We start from the raw sequence: 16,215 nt of genomic DNA, 5'->3' as shown, positions 1-16,215 counted from the left end.
GACACGCTGAGAGGGTAGCTGTAAAACGATGTGTGTCAAGCTAGTCGGCATCTCCGGGTAGGTTCACGCCTCGACAAGTTTCGAAATTAACAACAGTTGCGAGTAGCCCAGTTACATTGCAAAGGTCAGTCTGTGTGCTACCAACTGCAGCTAAGGAGTAAACACAACGAAAGAACAATCTGGATGAAATTTTACAGTAGGTGATCTCGCCGTCATTGTGGTTGAGAGCTAAATAACTAACGAAAACGGGCAGCGGTATCGGGAGAAATTCCGCCAACGAGAAACTCTCAGGGCCAGTTAGCAGAAAAATAGGAACGAGTAGCGCGAAGATGGTTGTAAAGAGGAGAAAGTCATTATGGTAGACATCTCTGTATCTGTTCACATCTGAGTAGATGACGATATTTGCAGCAGACCTGAGCAGGTCAGTTAAACCACAAGGGCTGGACAGCAAGCGAGAAACAGCATCAATGGATAAAATACGAACAATTAACACCAAATAAAAAGAGCAAGAGCACAATCCCTCCTAAATTAATACCAAATGGTGGCCTCGGAAGGATAAAAAATTGGGAGAAACAAAAAGTTTATGTTTTGTCGGTAGGTTTACTACAAACCACTGTAGTAAGATTTCGACACTACAACGAGCTATCAGGCGGTGATGTCGGATCAAGATTCCTTCTCGATAACAGACATTGCCCCAATTTGTTGAGGCGAGTCGGTACGAGACTTAGCCCTTCGGGCCTCGAGTAAAATATTCAACGATTGAAGGTTTCTATGCCTTTCTTTTATAAGAAACGTTTTAAACACTTTATGAACAGTTTCCAGATTACGTGTTATCAGTTGATATTTTTTTTCAAAAACATGTTCCAAAAATCCGTTTTCCACACTCGTGAATGAAATATAGTTCGTCCGTGTGCTCAAAAATCAAATTTCGAAAAAATCGGTTTATTTCCAATTTTAGCTTATCTATATAGGGGCCATACACTAATTACGTAAGGGCATATGGGGGGAGGGGGAGTTTCAAAATATCTTACAAATTATTATCTGAGGGGGGGAGGGTATGTCCTTTCTTAAGTAATATCATAAAACAAGTTTAAAAAATTAAATCCACAAGGAAAATATTCTTTTTAATAAGAAAAAGGAACTATTTTCATCCTTGTATATCAAACAATATGAGTGTTTTTTTGGCTCTTGGTTGTACATTGTTCTGTTCGGGAACTGGAGTCACAATATGCCTTACAAGTTAAGAAGTGTTGATACCCTTCGTGTTTTTAGACCGACTTTGTCCTTTTCAAACGTTCGATTCAAACCCGCAAGGTATCTGGAAATGTTCTAACATGCGATTGTCAAAGATCTTGAATGTCGAATATTTCTAGAGTGTGAACTGTATTTTAATTCAAGAAAATTCGAAGATGGTTAACTCGGAGCTATGCGTACGATAAGCGTCACAGCTGGAACTCAGAATAAATTCATGCCAGAAGAGGTTATAAACTCTTTTAAATTCTACATCACAAGAAAATAGATTCAAAGGAAGTGGAATATACCACATAGATCTAAATACTGGTCGCAGTGGTTCGTCTCCAACAAAAAAAAAAATGGAATATAGCAAAGCAGATCTTGTGGATCAAATTGGAGTTACTGAATATCTGACAACAGTTATTCTTTCTACTGGGCGACATTGGCATGCAATTAAAATTCTGCAGATGATTACAGTTAAATTTTGTCATGAGTTTTCTTGTAATAATTCTATACATATCGTTTTCGCCATCTTATTATTTGATGAATTAACAATTCGATTTTTTAATTACGATAATCATGATAAGATCTTATGTAGGGGGAGAGGGAGTTCACCAAAATCATTGAGCTTTTATGGGGGGAGGGGGAGTTTGAAAAGCTCTAAAAAGCCTCACGTAATTAGTGTACGGCCCCATACAGACCAGATTCGATTATCCGTAGGGTGCAGAAAAAATTTGCTTCGGATAATCGAATCATCCGGATAATCAAATCAAAAATAAAGTTTTTTTAATGAAATAAATTTGCAAGATGTTGAAAAACAGTACCTAAGGTACATGCATCAATGTTTGATTTATGGTACATGCATTAATGTTTGACTTATGGACGAATATCGATCACTTTATGTTCTATAAAGTAAAAATAAGACATGTAGTTTTCGGTTAATTTGGATTAATATACTTATGTTTGGTCTAATAATCAAGACGCATAAAACTAAATTCTCTGCGTGAAACTTCAGTCAGCTTAATACTAGTTTCGGTACGTTCAGACAGAAATAACAACTGAATTTAAGATTACGCACCACTGGTTTGTATACAACAACATTACTTTTGGAATCCTCTAAGAGAAGCAACACACTAGATTCCACTGAGAAGCCCAAAAATTTGTTTCAAAACCATCCAACACAAGTCCAGAAATGGACGCCTGCTGAACGGTCTGCTGGGCGTCGCCCACCGTTGTTCCAAAAAAGAACCATCATTGGACGATTTTGAAACATGGAGTTCTCAGGGGGAGATATTGTTTAGCGAGTCAATGAGAAACTAGCTGAATTCATCTTAAATATTTTTAGATATAAATATGCTTGTTTAAACGCATTAAATGATTCAGTTTGTTATACATCGTCACACAGTAAACTTTTTTCTCTTGTTTGCTTGGTGGAAACATCATCCAGGATCTTCATTTGGCCATTGTTCGGCGTTCTACCGAGTCACTTTTTTTTTTTTTTTTTTTTTTTTTTTAATTGCCCACCACACTCCCCCACACCAAAGAACTCATACAAGAGCCCCCTGGTAGTGGACGCAACTTGTCTCAGCCCATGAACAATGGCAACAAAAACAAACAAAACAAATAAAACAAACTGAGCTGAGACAGACATTTATTGATGTGCAATTAGTTTAAGATAATTAACTAAGGTGGAATCCCAGTGGAAATAGATTTCCTGTTAAGGGATCCACATTATAAATTAAATTAAAGTTAAATACTGCTGACGGATGTTTACATTAAATTACAAAACAATATCATTAATTAAATATTTCGTTAAGCCTATGTTTAAAGTACTGTTTCAATCTAGCCTTGAAGATGGTACGATTGTCGATTCTCTGCATGTCAAGTGGAAGTGCATTAAATTTGGTAAAGGCTGTTCAGTCCATCTACTTCGTAAAGAATTATTAGCGCTGTTCTTTTCAGAACGGTGCAAAGTACTAACTACTTTAATTAGTCCCCGTGTTTGTCCGCTTCCGAATTTTTCTACAACAGAGTTTGTCAGCTTTTTGACCCGATTTTGTCAGCCACATTTAAGAGAAAGTCTTCTGATTTAATTCCCCTATGTTCCACGATAGAAATAAAGCAAAATCCTTTGCGTAAGTGTGTTAAGAATTCAAAATGTCGATGTTCTTAAAGTATTTAAAAAGTTTTAATCTTTTTTCAAACTGATGCGAAAATAGACTGATTCCGAAGAGTATTTTAGGGTTTTATTTCATACCTTAGGTAGTCCCAAAAAATCTGAAACCAATGTGTTCAGATTTCGTCAGTCCTAAATACATAATGGTGCTCATAAAATCGGTCATTGCACTCATTCTAACAATTACAGAGAAAATCATAGGCATCTACGGGAAAATGTAGTATGTAGCCCATCGATTAGGTGCATCAAATTTTATAGCACACCGCATTGAATTGAAATATTTGTTTTTTTTTATTCCGATTATGGAGGTTTTAACCTTAAGGTCATTTGTCTCTTCGGGTTAGAAAAATCTCTTATGAAAAATTTCTAACCCGGTTGGGACTCGAACCCAGCTGCGCTGCTTACAAGGCAATCGATTTACCAACTACGCTACGAAATATTTGTTGATTAAATGAAATCTCTTTCCCTAATTATTGTAATGTTCAAGAGTTTAAAATTTTGTGCTTCCAGGAAATGTAGCTGATATTAATTTCTATCGATTTTTATATATAAATATAGGGTTAGAAAAAAAATGCGAAATTTCTGTATTTCCGCGTATTTTTGTGAATATTTAGTGGGAACATAAAACTGTGGTTTTCCAAAAACTGTAGCTAGTATCGATTGTAATCGATTGGTGGACGAAAATATGTAAGTCATCGCATCGAATTCAAAATTATATGCTAATTAAGTAAAATTTATGTATTTATATGAATATTTCATAATTTTTTAGAAATTATTTATTTCTTCAGAAACTGTAGATGGTATCAATTACAATTATAGATGTGTAATGTAGCTTTATAAAAATAACATGCGGACAATTGAAACAATTTCTTCGGACTACGGATAATCGAGTTACTTTCTACGGATAATCGAGTTACGGATAATCGAATATGGCCTGTATATAAAAGTCAATGTTTGATTGTATATGATTTATGGATTTTCAAACGGCTTTCAGGATTCAGGATTCAGTTTAAGTAGGAGGGACTGGTATAGATATACCAGTACAAGCACGTGGACCTCGTGGATAGGTCCTTTGTGCTCAAACAAACCTCCTGGAACAATCATCATTATCCCGATGTAGCATGTAGCTGTTTATCACCAACAGGATTTTGAACGATAATTGTGCACAAAGCGAAAGGTAGAAATCACTTGTGTCATCATAGAGATTTCTGGTTAAAAAGTCCCACTTATGAACAATTTGGTTAGGTTATGTGCACGAGGCTTTACTTCTGTGTAATTTCACCGAATAGAGCATAAAAGTAAGAACAGCCACCAAGGGCAATCCATATAGGTACTTAGCATAGAGTTGTGATATAATATTTAGAGAAATGACAAATACAAAACTACATTCATATTTATTTCAATTCAATTCCAATTTATATTAAAAATGTTAAATTCACCAATGTTAGATATCCGAATCTGATTCAGAGTAAATTTTGACGAAAATTTGGCTTAGAGCATAGAAAAATCGGTTACCTTGTTTCTTTAGAGCAACGATCGAGTTTTTATCTACTCCCAGGATAATGGTATATTTTCCAAATTCCGGTGGTTGGATTCTGTTTACCTTCCAATACTTAGTAGACAAGTTTTTATTTAGGCGAGCAATTGTTTTCAGTACAGTATCAGCCCCGTTTTTTTTCCCAAACGCGGGGTCATGGGTGCGGAAAAAATCACACGACGAAGTGGTGGTATGCGTGTGTACGGTAAGACTGTGAATTCAGGTAACACGTTCTTTTTAGCAATAGAAGCCAACGAGTCTTTCAGCTAGATTAAGCTGAATTCATCGCGTGAGTTGAACCATCCAACTCCCTGATTATAACCAGAGCCATTGAACGCGGGCTGCAAGTCATCCGGAGCTACGTTTAGCTGGAGGTGTACTAACTCGTCACTCCATTTATTAAAAAACATGTCGTCCACATCTGCATCCACGCGTTTAATACAAATTTTTAACTTGTTTGCATCACGTTGTTTCTGTCTTTTGTCCAAATTGTTGGCGGGAGAGCTAGCTGGACGCTTGGAGTTTTCGGTGGCGTTGGATTTGCCATCCAATTGAGCAGCGTCATTTTCCATCACTGAGGCAGGAGAACGTAGTAAACTTTCTTCGTCCGACAAACAAAATTGTGACATTCCTCACACTGTTACCTATCGCTTCTCGATGCACGAATAGTACTGATAACCATCTGACTGATTTTGGATGATCCATCCAACACATACACATTTTTCGCGTATAACAGTTTCTTGGGAATATTATCTAAATCACGATGGGATTTTGAACTGAGCTATGAGAAATTTTTCTGAAACATGTTTCAAATATGCATTTTTGTTTGTACACATTTGTTATCACACTGGTTTCAATAATGTGCAACAACAATTTACATTTAATGAATATAAGATGATTTTCTAATAGGAGGTAACAATATTTTGTTCCGGCAGTGTGTCGCCATTCTAAGCGATTCACTATGATCGTCGTCCATACAGCCACAGTCAATAGAGATCGAGTAGTATTTATGACGATCAACAGCCTCACCACGACCATCAAAGTAGACATCATATATCGTATCATGTATAGCAGGTTAGACTTACCATTTTGGATATTTAACTGTGTATCAGATATACTCACAAAAATATTACAAAAAGGGGATATGCTTGTTGAGACTGAAAATGAAGGATGCTATGTCAGGATCATTTCAAAAGCCACGTCATGCCGCCAAAGGTCCAATCAAGTGTGAATTTGAGCAGTTAAGGACATTTGGCCATACAAGGAGTACCATGGATATCACACTGAAGGAATGAGTCACATACACTAGAACAATTATTTGCACATCATAAAATATATACAGATAAAAAACACTATTATAATGGCCAGCCATCGTAAGGATCCTAGATCGTAAAATAATTTTTAGCTAATTTTTTTTGGAATTAAAGCAAATTTGCACAAATCTTCATATTCTTCACATGCGGATTAACTTAATTAACAGATTTTCTAACTCTATGTTAGATCACTAATTCGAACTCTTCGTTTAAAAACAACTTTTTGACGACAATGGCGTATCCTCAACTTGTGTAGCTTATCTGCTGTTATTTTCTTGCGAAAATTCTGTATTTCCGCGTATTTTTGTGAATATTTAGTGGGAACATAAAACTGTGGTTTTCCAAAAACTGTAGCTAGTATCGATTGTAATCGATTGGTGGACGAAAATATGTAAGTCATCGCATCCAATTCAAAATTATATGCTAATTAAGTAAACTTTATGTATTTATATGAATATTTCATAATTTTTTTAGAAAATATTTATTCCTTCAGAAACTGTAGATGGTATCAATTACAATTATAGATGTGTAATGTAGCTTTATAAAAATAACATGCGGACAATTGAAACAATTGCTTCGGACTACGGATAAACGAGTTACTTTCTACGGATAATCGAGTTACGGATAATCGAATAGGGCCTGTATATAAAAGTCAATGTTTGTATGTATATGATTTATGGATTCCCAAACGGCTTAACCGATTGCCGTAAAATTTTACACCTATTAGACATTTGCTATGAAGCGTGTTTGTGTGCTATTGGTTGAGGATTATCTGCCTGCCAGATGGCGCTTCGGAACAAATTATGCAATCCTCCTATTTCGTTTAAAGTCGCAGCAACGCGCGGCGGGTATTAGCTAGTATCATAGATATTTAATGAGCAATAAAAAAAGTTTTGCAGCTGTTTCAACTACTTTAGCAATGTTTCTCTTTTTTCTAGTTTCCAGTTCCTGTCGCCATTTTTATTGTAAAATGTACTAATATATGATTTTTAATCCTGACCACACCGGCTACTTAGGAAAATGAGCACACTAGATTAGACATTAGAGTGGGACACGGTTGTATGAAAAAAAATAAAATTTTGCTCCGAGTAACTTTTTGGATCCCATTTAGCTCCCAGAACAACTCTGCAAATTTTAAGTTCGATCGTTGAAACTATATTTTTGCGACCACGGTTTAAAGTTTACATGGGATTTCGTATGGGAAAATCGTCTTTTGCAAAATAATTCATCCAAGAGTCGCCCGTTACCTCCTAAAAATAAATAGATATCTGATTTGTATAGGAAATTTGTTAAGAATACAAAGCCTAGAAAACTGCAAAATGATCTGATGCTTGTGGAAAAAAATATTAAGCCAAAACCAATTGATGCCCTGATGATTGATGAAAATTTCACTTTTCATAGCATCACTGCTGCTGACGGTCGAATAATATACAAAATTTTTAACTTTCTCTAATTATGTACAAAAGAAGCCTCAATTTATCCCACAAAACTCTTGCGAAGTGGAAAACATTAGGATAAGATCAAAACAAAATTGTATATAATTGGACGACCAACAGCAGTGGTGCTAGAAAAAATGAATATTTTGTCAATCGTCAGAGCATCAATCGGTTTCAGCTTAATAACTGTTTTCACAAGCGTCAGATCCTTTCGCAGTTTTCAAGACTTTGTTTCTTTGTTAAATTTCCTATAAAAGCCATATAACGGTTTATTTTTAGGAAGCAATGAGCGACTCCTGGAGGAATTATTTTGTGAAAGTTAATTTTCCCACATAAAATCCAATGTAAACTTTAAACAGGGGGGGGCAAAAATATAGTTTTAGGGTCGAGCTAAGAATTTGCACAGTTGTTCTAGGGCCCAAATGGAACCTAAAAAAAGTTGCTCGGAGCTGGAGTGTAATTTTTATCCCACCCTATTGTATATACGACGAAATTTATATGGTGGATGATTTTCACTATAATATAATTTAACTGTAATTAATCTCTTAAACAATATATTATTTTCCTGTTTTCATTGAAATTAAAATACATTGAACACCCATGGCTTAAAAGCTAATACCAAAAGTTGTCTTATAAAAATTTGAAACTTACATAGTTTATGTAAAATAATATTATGATATCTGACTTATGCAAACAGCAAGTGGACGAATTTCGCTGTGACTCACTGTATCTGCATTATCGCACTTGTTCGACCGAATGTACAGTTCTTTTTGACTTCGTCCAAAAATATTTACATTGTCTCGCGGTTTTCAGCAGAATGTTGTTCTGTGCTTTATCCAGATTGGTTTATCCTGATACAATCTACTTTCTCCAGGGTGCTATTTTCTCAGATGGAACCTAACATGATGCTGTGATTGGGAATGTTTCAACAAAAACTGAAGAAAGTATTAATTACTAACATTAGTTAGATCCAATTACACAGAAGATATACATCATTCGAAAGAGACTGAGATGAAATACAGATTATCATTCAATACTCGTAGTTACTATAAAGTATATCACTAAATATTTGAATCGAATCCCTTTCGTTAGATATGCTAAAAATTTTTTTAAGAAACTATATGTCTACAATTTTGATATGTACTGTGCAAATATAATACCGAGAATGTATGTAAATTGCATTTTATGCTATGAATATCAAATTGCCTGCGGACTGTTTGCAGTCACATCCTGTGAAATATTTGCGACGTTCTTCTCATAATCATAACTGACTGAATACGGTACCTATAAGAACATTTTTGTGAGTTAACGATCTGTTATGAGGTTAGGTACAGAGATTTTTTTTATTATTTTTAATGTTCCTGTGATATATGATTATAAATCAATCTTATAACTAGCGTGGAGCGTAACTTTTGTAACTACAGGAGTCTTCAATGCTAAAATGTTCCTTTTCATGAACCGTTCGACTGTGTACCATTCATTGCTTATCTATGGCGGGGAATCTCTTCATCCTGTGTGTAGCAGACAACAATTATGACACATGATGATCCCCTGCTCGGTAGAATCTGTGCCACCTACAATATGACAATGGTTTGAATATTAAATCCTGTTTATAATCTTGTATGGAGGAGAGGATTTACAACTGTGAATGGTCGGTTTTTCGTATTTAGCTTCACTATTTTCAGCGACATTGTCGCGTTGTGCCTCTAACGAATGCGGATTTTTTTTTCAGATTTTATGTTATTTTCACACTCGACTCGAGTCCAAAAAACCAACCTTGGGGAATTTAGTCACAAGCTTGCTTCCAATAAATATTCAAACACACGAGAATAATACTAAACACGAGGCTGGGAAAATATTGTAACACAGTTCGCTAACCTGTACACACAGTTCCAATTTAGAGGGATTCATCTCACTCCGTTGCTGGAAAGCCTGATTCATTACGTTTTCTGACCCACGTGTTCTGTGCTGGTTCGTTTCAGGTTGGGCCTCACGCCTCACAGCAAGGTTTGGGTAGGCGCCTGGTGGATTGGATTCGTTTTTATGGCTGCCTTCTGTCTGCTGCTAGCGATACCGATACTGGCTTACCCTCGGGCGCTGCCCGGCTCGGAGAAGTTGGAGAAAGTTTCCGAAGCGCACAAAGGTGATGCGGATCAGGACAAGCAGACGTTTACGAAAATCAGGGAAATCCCTAAAGCGCTCGTTGCACTGCTGAAGAATCCGACGTTTTTCTTCCTGAACCTGGCGGGAGCTTCGGAGGGACTGGTCATATCGGGCTTTGCCGTGTTCCTGCCGAAGCTGATCGAGAATCAGTTCAGTATGACGGCAGTCTGGTCGGCGTTGCTAATGGGTAAGTTTATAACACAACAGACAAATGCAATAAAGAGCATTTAAGGTTCAAGTTACCTCTTTTGAGCATGTGTTAGTTTTGAACGCTGGGTAGTATGGGTAGGGAAAATTGTGTTCAGCTTTGCCACCGGATTATCCATTTAAACCTTTTCAAAACTCTAAAAGAAGAATATCAGCCGATTTATTAGATCATAACGATTCAAATCATGCAAAATAGCTGCTGGAAAAACTGTCGGTTTCGCTAAATGGTGCTTTTGAAAAAGTGGCTGTGATTTTTTGTCACACTACCACACCGTGCTGGGGTACGTAACACAACAGCGCAATAAAAAAACCACAGCCACTTTTTCAACAGCACCATTCAGCTAAGCCGATGGTTTTTCCAGCAGGTATTTTGAATGAATTGAATCGTGATGATCTAATAAATCGACTGATATTCTTCTTTTTGAGTTTTGAAAAGGTTTAAATGGATAATCTGGTGGCAAAGCTGAGCACAATTTTTCTTACGCACACTACCAAGCCTTGAGGTAACTTGAGCCTTAAATGATATGCGTATATTTCTGAAAACTCTTAAGGCTCAAGTTACCTCAAGGCTTGGTAGTATGCGTAAGAAAAATTTGTGTTCAGCTTTGCCACCGGATTATCCATTTAAACCTTTTTAAAACTCTAAAAGAAGAATATCAGTCGATTTATTAGATCATCACGATTCAATTCATGCAAAATACCTGCTGGAAAAACCATCGGCTTAGCTGGATGGTGCTTTTGAAAAAGTGGCTGTGATTTTTTATCACACTACCACACCGAGCTGGGGTACGCAACACAACTGCGCAATGAAAAAACCACAGCCACTTTTACAAAAGCACCATTTAGCTAAGCCGATGGTTTTTCCAGCAGGTATTTTGCATGAATTGAATCGTGATGATCTAATAAATCGACTGATATTCTTCTTTTAGAGTTTTAAAAAGGTTTAAATGGATAATCCGGTGGCAAAGCTGAACACAAATTTTTCTACGCACACTACCAAGCGTTCAATTCTAACACATGCTTAAAAAAGGTAACTTGAACCTTAAAGTGCCGTTTTCATGTTAGGCCTCTGAGATCGTAGTGGGAACTTTGAACATTTGATGCCTCAGTGCTAAAATGGCACAAATTCGTATCGAGTGATGACGTAATCGTGAGCACGGATAAGTCATTTTTGGAAATCAACATTTCCAGATAATAGGGTTTTTTTTTCTAAATTTCATGTTACCACTGCTCTTGATGGACGAAGCGTACTTCGAAGCGCTGTAACTTTCTATCTATTACTTCTTACTTCACTATGAAAGTTTGGGAAAATATAATCATGAAATTGTACTTTCAGATAAAGTAAAGAATCAGTATGTAACCTCTTAATAAAATGGCCCTTACTAGCAATAAAAGCAAAACCTTACACTCTAAACCGCCACACCAGGCAAATAATTTTTAATATTTCATGTTAAAAAAGTAAATTATTCATAGATTCAATAAAACTTCATTTTCTTCCAGGTATCATCACTGTTCCGGCCGGTGGCGGTGGCACTTTCCTCGGAGGCTACCTCGTGAAGAAGCTGAACCTCAGCTGCTCCGGTATCATTCGGTTTTGTTTGTTCGCGACAATATTTGCCGCGTTGTTCACAATCTGTTTCTTCCTATCCTGTCCGAATCTGATATTTGCCGGTGTAACAGCTCCGTACTTCCCGCTGGAGAATCTCCGCACACCGGTAGCACATTCAACGGAATTCTTCGTTCTGCCGAAGACTCTTGACAACGCGTGTAACAGTAAATGCTCGTGCAGTAAAATAAACTACGAACCGATTTGCGGAGCGGATGAAGTTATGTACTACTCTCCCTGTCACGCGGGATGCACTGAAGAGGTGAATCTGGAGAACACAAAAGTCTATAAGGACTGCGCCTGTATCAACGCTACGTTCGGGCAGAATGAACCATATCGGAGCTACGACGCGGTGAACACGATGTGTGAATCACAATGCAACCACCTGTGGATGTTCGTGGTTCTCTGCTTTCTGGTAATGTTTTTCACGTTTCTTGCCACGATGCCGGCTCTCTCGGGCACGCTGCGTTGTGTTCACGATGACCAGCGTTCATTCGCGCTGGGAATCCAGTGGATAAAGGTACGGGTGCTGGGAACTATTCCGGCGCCAATGATTTTTGGCCGGCTGATCGACGAGACGTGCATTCTGTGGCAGGAATCGTGCGATGATCATGGAGCTTGCCTGGTGTACGACAATGCGTTTATGAGCAAGTAAGTAATGTCGAAACGTAGCCGTAGTTTTTGTAGATCCGGATGGTCAATAGCTAAACTTTTTTAGGTACATGCTCCTGCTAGCGTTGATTGGAAAAGCGTGCTCTGTCGTGTTTTTCTTCGGCGCCTGGTTTTACTACATTCCACCGAAGGCTGTGCGGAATGGCAGCGAAGACGACACGAACAAGATGCAACAGGTGAACGGGGACGCAAAACACGTAGAGAAATACTGAATACGGGTTTCAATGCCAATTCGGGTTACGTCTGTTTCTCTCGGATTTTTTTCTTATATGCAATGTTACATCGTGTCGGCTATTCGAAATATATACCATAACTAATATAACAAATTCATTATCATTACCAAGTCGCTTCCAGTCATTTCATTCATTAACTAGTAGGTGAAATATTTCTAACGAGTTCACTGTTTTGTACCAAATAATAACAATAGTTGAAGTATCGATGTAGGTATTATGTGTTTTGTAATTGTGGATTATTGCTGGTATAAAGTACTGAAAGAGAATTGTTTTTATTTGTTTTTGGATAAGTTGCCTGCGAAAGTATTTGATAGACTGAAAGTTTTAATTTATTTATTTTCAATCATTATTTTCTTAATGTTATTGATTATTGTACTGTGAACTGCTGTGTGTTGAATGTAATAAGATTTGTTAATTTTAATCATATAAACGAAAGGAAGATACACTCGTCCCACTATTGTTAATCGACTAACAGATCTCTGAACACGAAAAGGATTTAGACAACCTAATGACCAACCATTGCGATTTTATTGAACGTCTAATTTCTTATTCTTTCAATCGAATGCAGGTCTTTTCATTCGAACGTTATTTGTTATTCAGTATTTATGAAAAACAAGTAGATGTGGTTGAAATATCATAAACAGGCTGATTACAAAAACCATTTGTTTACAGGCAGTTTTAAAAATAGGATCTTCATCACTGAACTGAAAACCGGGTTGGGTTTTAACCCAAAATACATACGAATTAACTTCGTCCCTACAACTGCTATTTCTATTAATGCTATTCTATCAATAGCATTAATTTAAAGCCAATAACTGAATTACCTTCCAAGATTTCCTAGCAAAGGTGGCATTAGACAGCTGAAATACACGTATACAATTTTCGCACAAACATTTTTTTCTTTCCAATATTCTCTACAATTATTATACTCAACAGTAAGTTAAACTGTAAAACTATCACAAGAAATTAATATGTTGATATCAGTATTTCTGGGCATAGTTTAATGTACAAAAAAATTAGATTCACAATTTTTGTGAGTAATTTACAACGTTTAGTGGGAAAAGTGCATTATTTGATGTACACTCATTTCTAAGCATAATTCTGTGTATAGTTTGTATTTAAGGTCTCTCTATATATGTAGCTATGTGTAGAAGCCATGTCAATAAAGTCACTGTCGGTAGAGTTACCAAATCAAAACGTTGCGTTTTTTGTTGAGTTCACTGTGATGACCTAAATTCAGTGGCGTAGTAAGAAAATTTTTCGGGGGGGGGGGGGATATGAATTTTTTTTTGTATATATATATGAAAAAATGTTCAAAAACATTCTGAGCAGGAAAAAAATGTTCAAAACCAACAACTAAGGGAACGGGTTTGGGTAGTCAAGGTAGGAAAGCTAGCTGTTGGTATAGAATTAATGCTCTTCCCTTAAGAGGACAATCTGGGCGGCAAACTTCAGACTGTCTAATTTACTGAGCCCTTCAGTTCCCTTGTGCAATTCAGTACCACTTCTTCGTTGAGCTTCCGACTGGTTCGCGAACTACTCGGTCTAGTCCCCGACGATAGATCTAGCCTATTCCGACGAAAAGTTCCCCGGCGAGAGAAGTTCGAAAGCGAGCCAACCAGCCAGGTGCTGCGGTCAGTTCGGCGATTCCGGTAGAGTAGGGCATCCGGTTTGCTGGAGCCCCGGCGCGGCTGGTGGTGTATCGTCGCGACCTACGCGGTCTCGTTCCCAGCGGTGAATCTGACTGTACGCTGACGGAGAGGTCCCAGACGAAATAAGTTCTCCCGATACCGATTCTTCAGTACTACAACTTCTTGAGCCGTTTGGCTCCGTGACCGGTGCCATTTAGCACCGCAACACCTTTAAGCCCTTTAGTTCTCTTCTTGGGCCATTTAGCACTACTTCCTTGATGATCCATTCAGCTCCTCGACTTGTTCGCGAACAACTCGGTCTAGTCCCCGATGATGGACCTGACCTACTCCGACAGAGAATTCCCCGGCGAGAGAAGTTCTCCCGAGATCGAGCTAATCAGCTAGGTGCCGAGGTCAGTTCGGCGATTCTGGTGAAGCAGGGTGTCCGGTGCACTGGTGCGCCGATGACCAGCGACTAGTGGTGTTTCGTCGCTGTCTACTCAGTCTAGTCCCCAGCGGTGAATAAAGCTTACGCTAACGGAGAGTTCCCTGGCGAAAAAAGTTCTCCCAATATCGATTCTTCTTTGGTTTTCGCTATTTTTCTATCGGAACAACCGGTGGGGTGCCGTGGTCGGTCTGACGAATCCACATGGAGCTTTCGTCCGGTTCGCTGGCGTTTCGACGACTCATACTCGCTGCTCTGTTGCAGTCTACTCGACTAGTCATCGGCGGTGAATCTAGCTTATTCCTGCGGAGAGTTCCCTGGCGGTGATTGCTCTCCCGAAACCGTTGTTCGATGCCCATTACGTTGTAAGACGGTCATGATCTACATCAGCGGTTCTCAACCTTTTTCGTACCACGGACTCCTTAGATATCACACTGGGTTGCTGCGGACCCCCATAGATAAAGATCAATTTTGTATGCTATCAATATGTTATTTTCAATTTGTTAGGAAACATGGCTTGAAATTTCAATATGCATTCGGAAAATATATTTTTCTTCGCGGACTCCCAGAAATGACTCCGCGGCCCCCTAGGGGTCCGCGGACCCCAGGTTGAGAATCACTGATCTACATCATATCTCTGTTTACTGTGTTCCACGTCTTTAAGTCGCTTGTCATTCTGTAGGCTACATTATCCGGGTTGATGTCCGGTCCTCCCGTTTTAAGTAGCTCCCTGTACGTCACTTCAAACCTCGGACATTCAAAGACTCTCCTCGGACATTCAAAGACTTCAAACCTCGGACGTTCAAAGACGCTCCGGTGTCTCCTGGACGATCTCACACTCCAAGCACAGTGTTGACGTTGCGTACCCACACCGATGAAGATACTCCTTAAGCAGCCGTGGCTCGGTAGGAGCTGTTTCAGGTGGAAGGTCATCTCTCCGTGCTTTCTATTGACGCACGCCGACAGGTTTGGATGAGCCGGTAGGTCCATTTTCCTTTCTCCGTATTGTCACATTCCTGCTGCCACATCACCATCGAATCGATTCTCATCATCTTCCTCACGTTTCTGGCGTTTCATTGTTTGTAGCACTTGATATCCTCCGTCAGGGTAATGCAGATGGGGATCATCTCGGCGACAAAGCATACTGCCTCCGGTACACAATCGCAACTCGTACGACCAGCAGTCGAAGCGTCCTGTTCAGCTTTTCGCGATTTCATTGTCTCCGTCACCGATACCTCCATTTCTTCAAGTGTCTCACCGTTAGTGACACATCGTCCACGAAACCAACGATTTTCACTTTCCTGGGAAGCCGCAGTGTTAAGACCCCATCGTACATCTCATTCCAAAGTGTTGGACAGAGAATGGAGCCCTGAGGAACGCCCGCTGTGACTCGCATTGCCTATTGCCCGTTTGTTCGTCTGGTACAGCAGTGCTCTACTCTGGAAGTAGCTCTTCAGGATCTGGCTCATTCTTTAATGCCACGCTGCGGCATTGGTCTATTCGAGGTTGCATGGCTCGGTGGCTTCCCACACTTTGGCAGAAACATCAGTTTCTGCACCTTCC

At 38.7% G+C, this 16,215-nt stretch overlaps 1 protein-coding gene across 1 annotated transcript in view; it reads left to right on the top strand.

Moving 5' to 3' along the window:
* The window catches only part of LOC131681610 (solute carrier organic anion transporter family member 4A1), a 104,517-nt gene extending 90,821 nt beyond the window's left edge, over positions 1-13,696 (top strand). Inside the window, exons 6-8 of the mRNA XM_058962504.1 lie at positions 9,678-10,045; positions 11,566-12,322; positions 12,390-13,696. Of these exons, the coding sequence (XP_058818487.1) occupies positions 9,678-10,045; positions 11,566-12,322; positions 12,390-12,555 (1,291 nt within the window). The 3' untranslated portion in view covers positions 12,556-13,696. The remainder of the gene's footprint in view (positions 1-9,677; positions 10,046-11,565; positions 12,323-12,389) is intronic.
* Positions 13,697-16,215: the final 2,519 nt, after the last annotated feature.

This window comes from Topomyia yanbarensis, chromosome 2 (genome assembly GCF_030247195.1).
Source record: "Topomyia yanbarensis strain Yona2022 chromosome 2, ASM3024719v1, whole genome shotgun sequence".
Taxonomy (NCBI): domain Eukaryota; kingdom Metazoa; phylum Arthropoda; class Insecta; order Diptera; family Culicidae; genus Topomyia; species Topomyia yanbarensis.
This window is presented reverse-complemented; position numbering and strand designations above follow the sequence as displayed.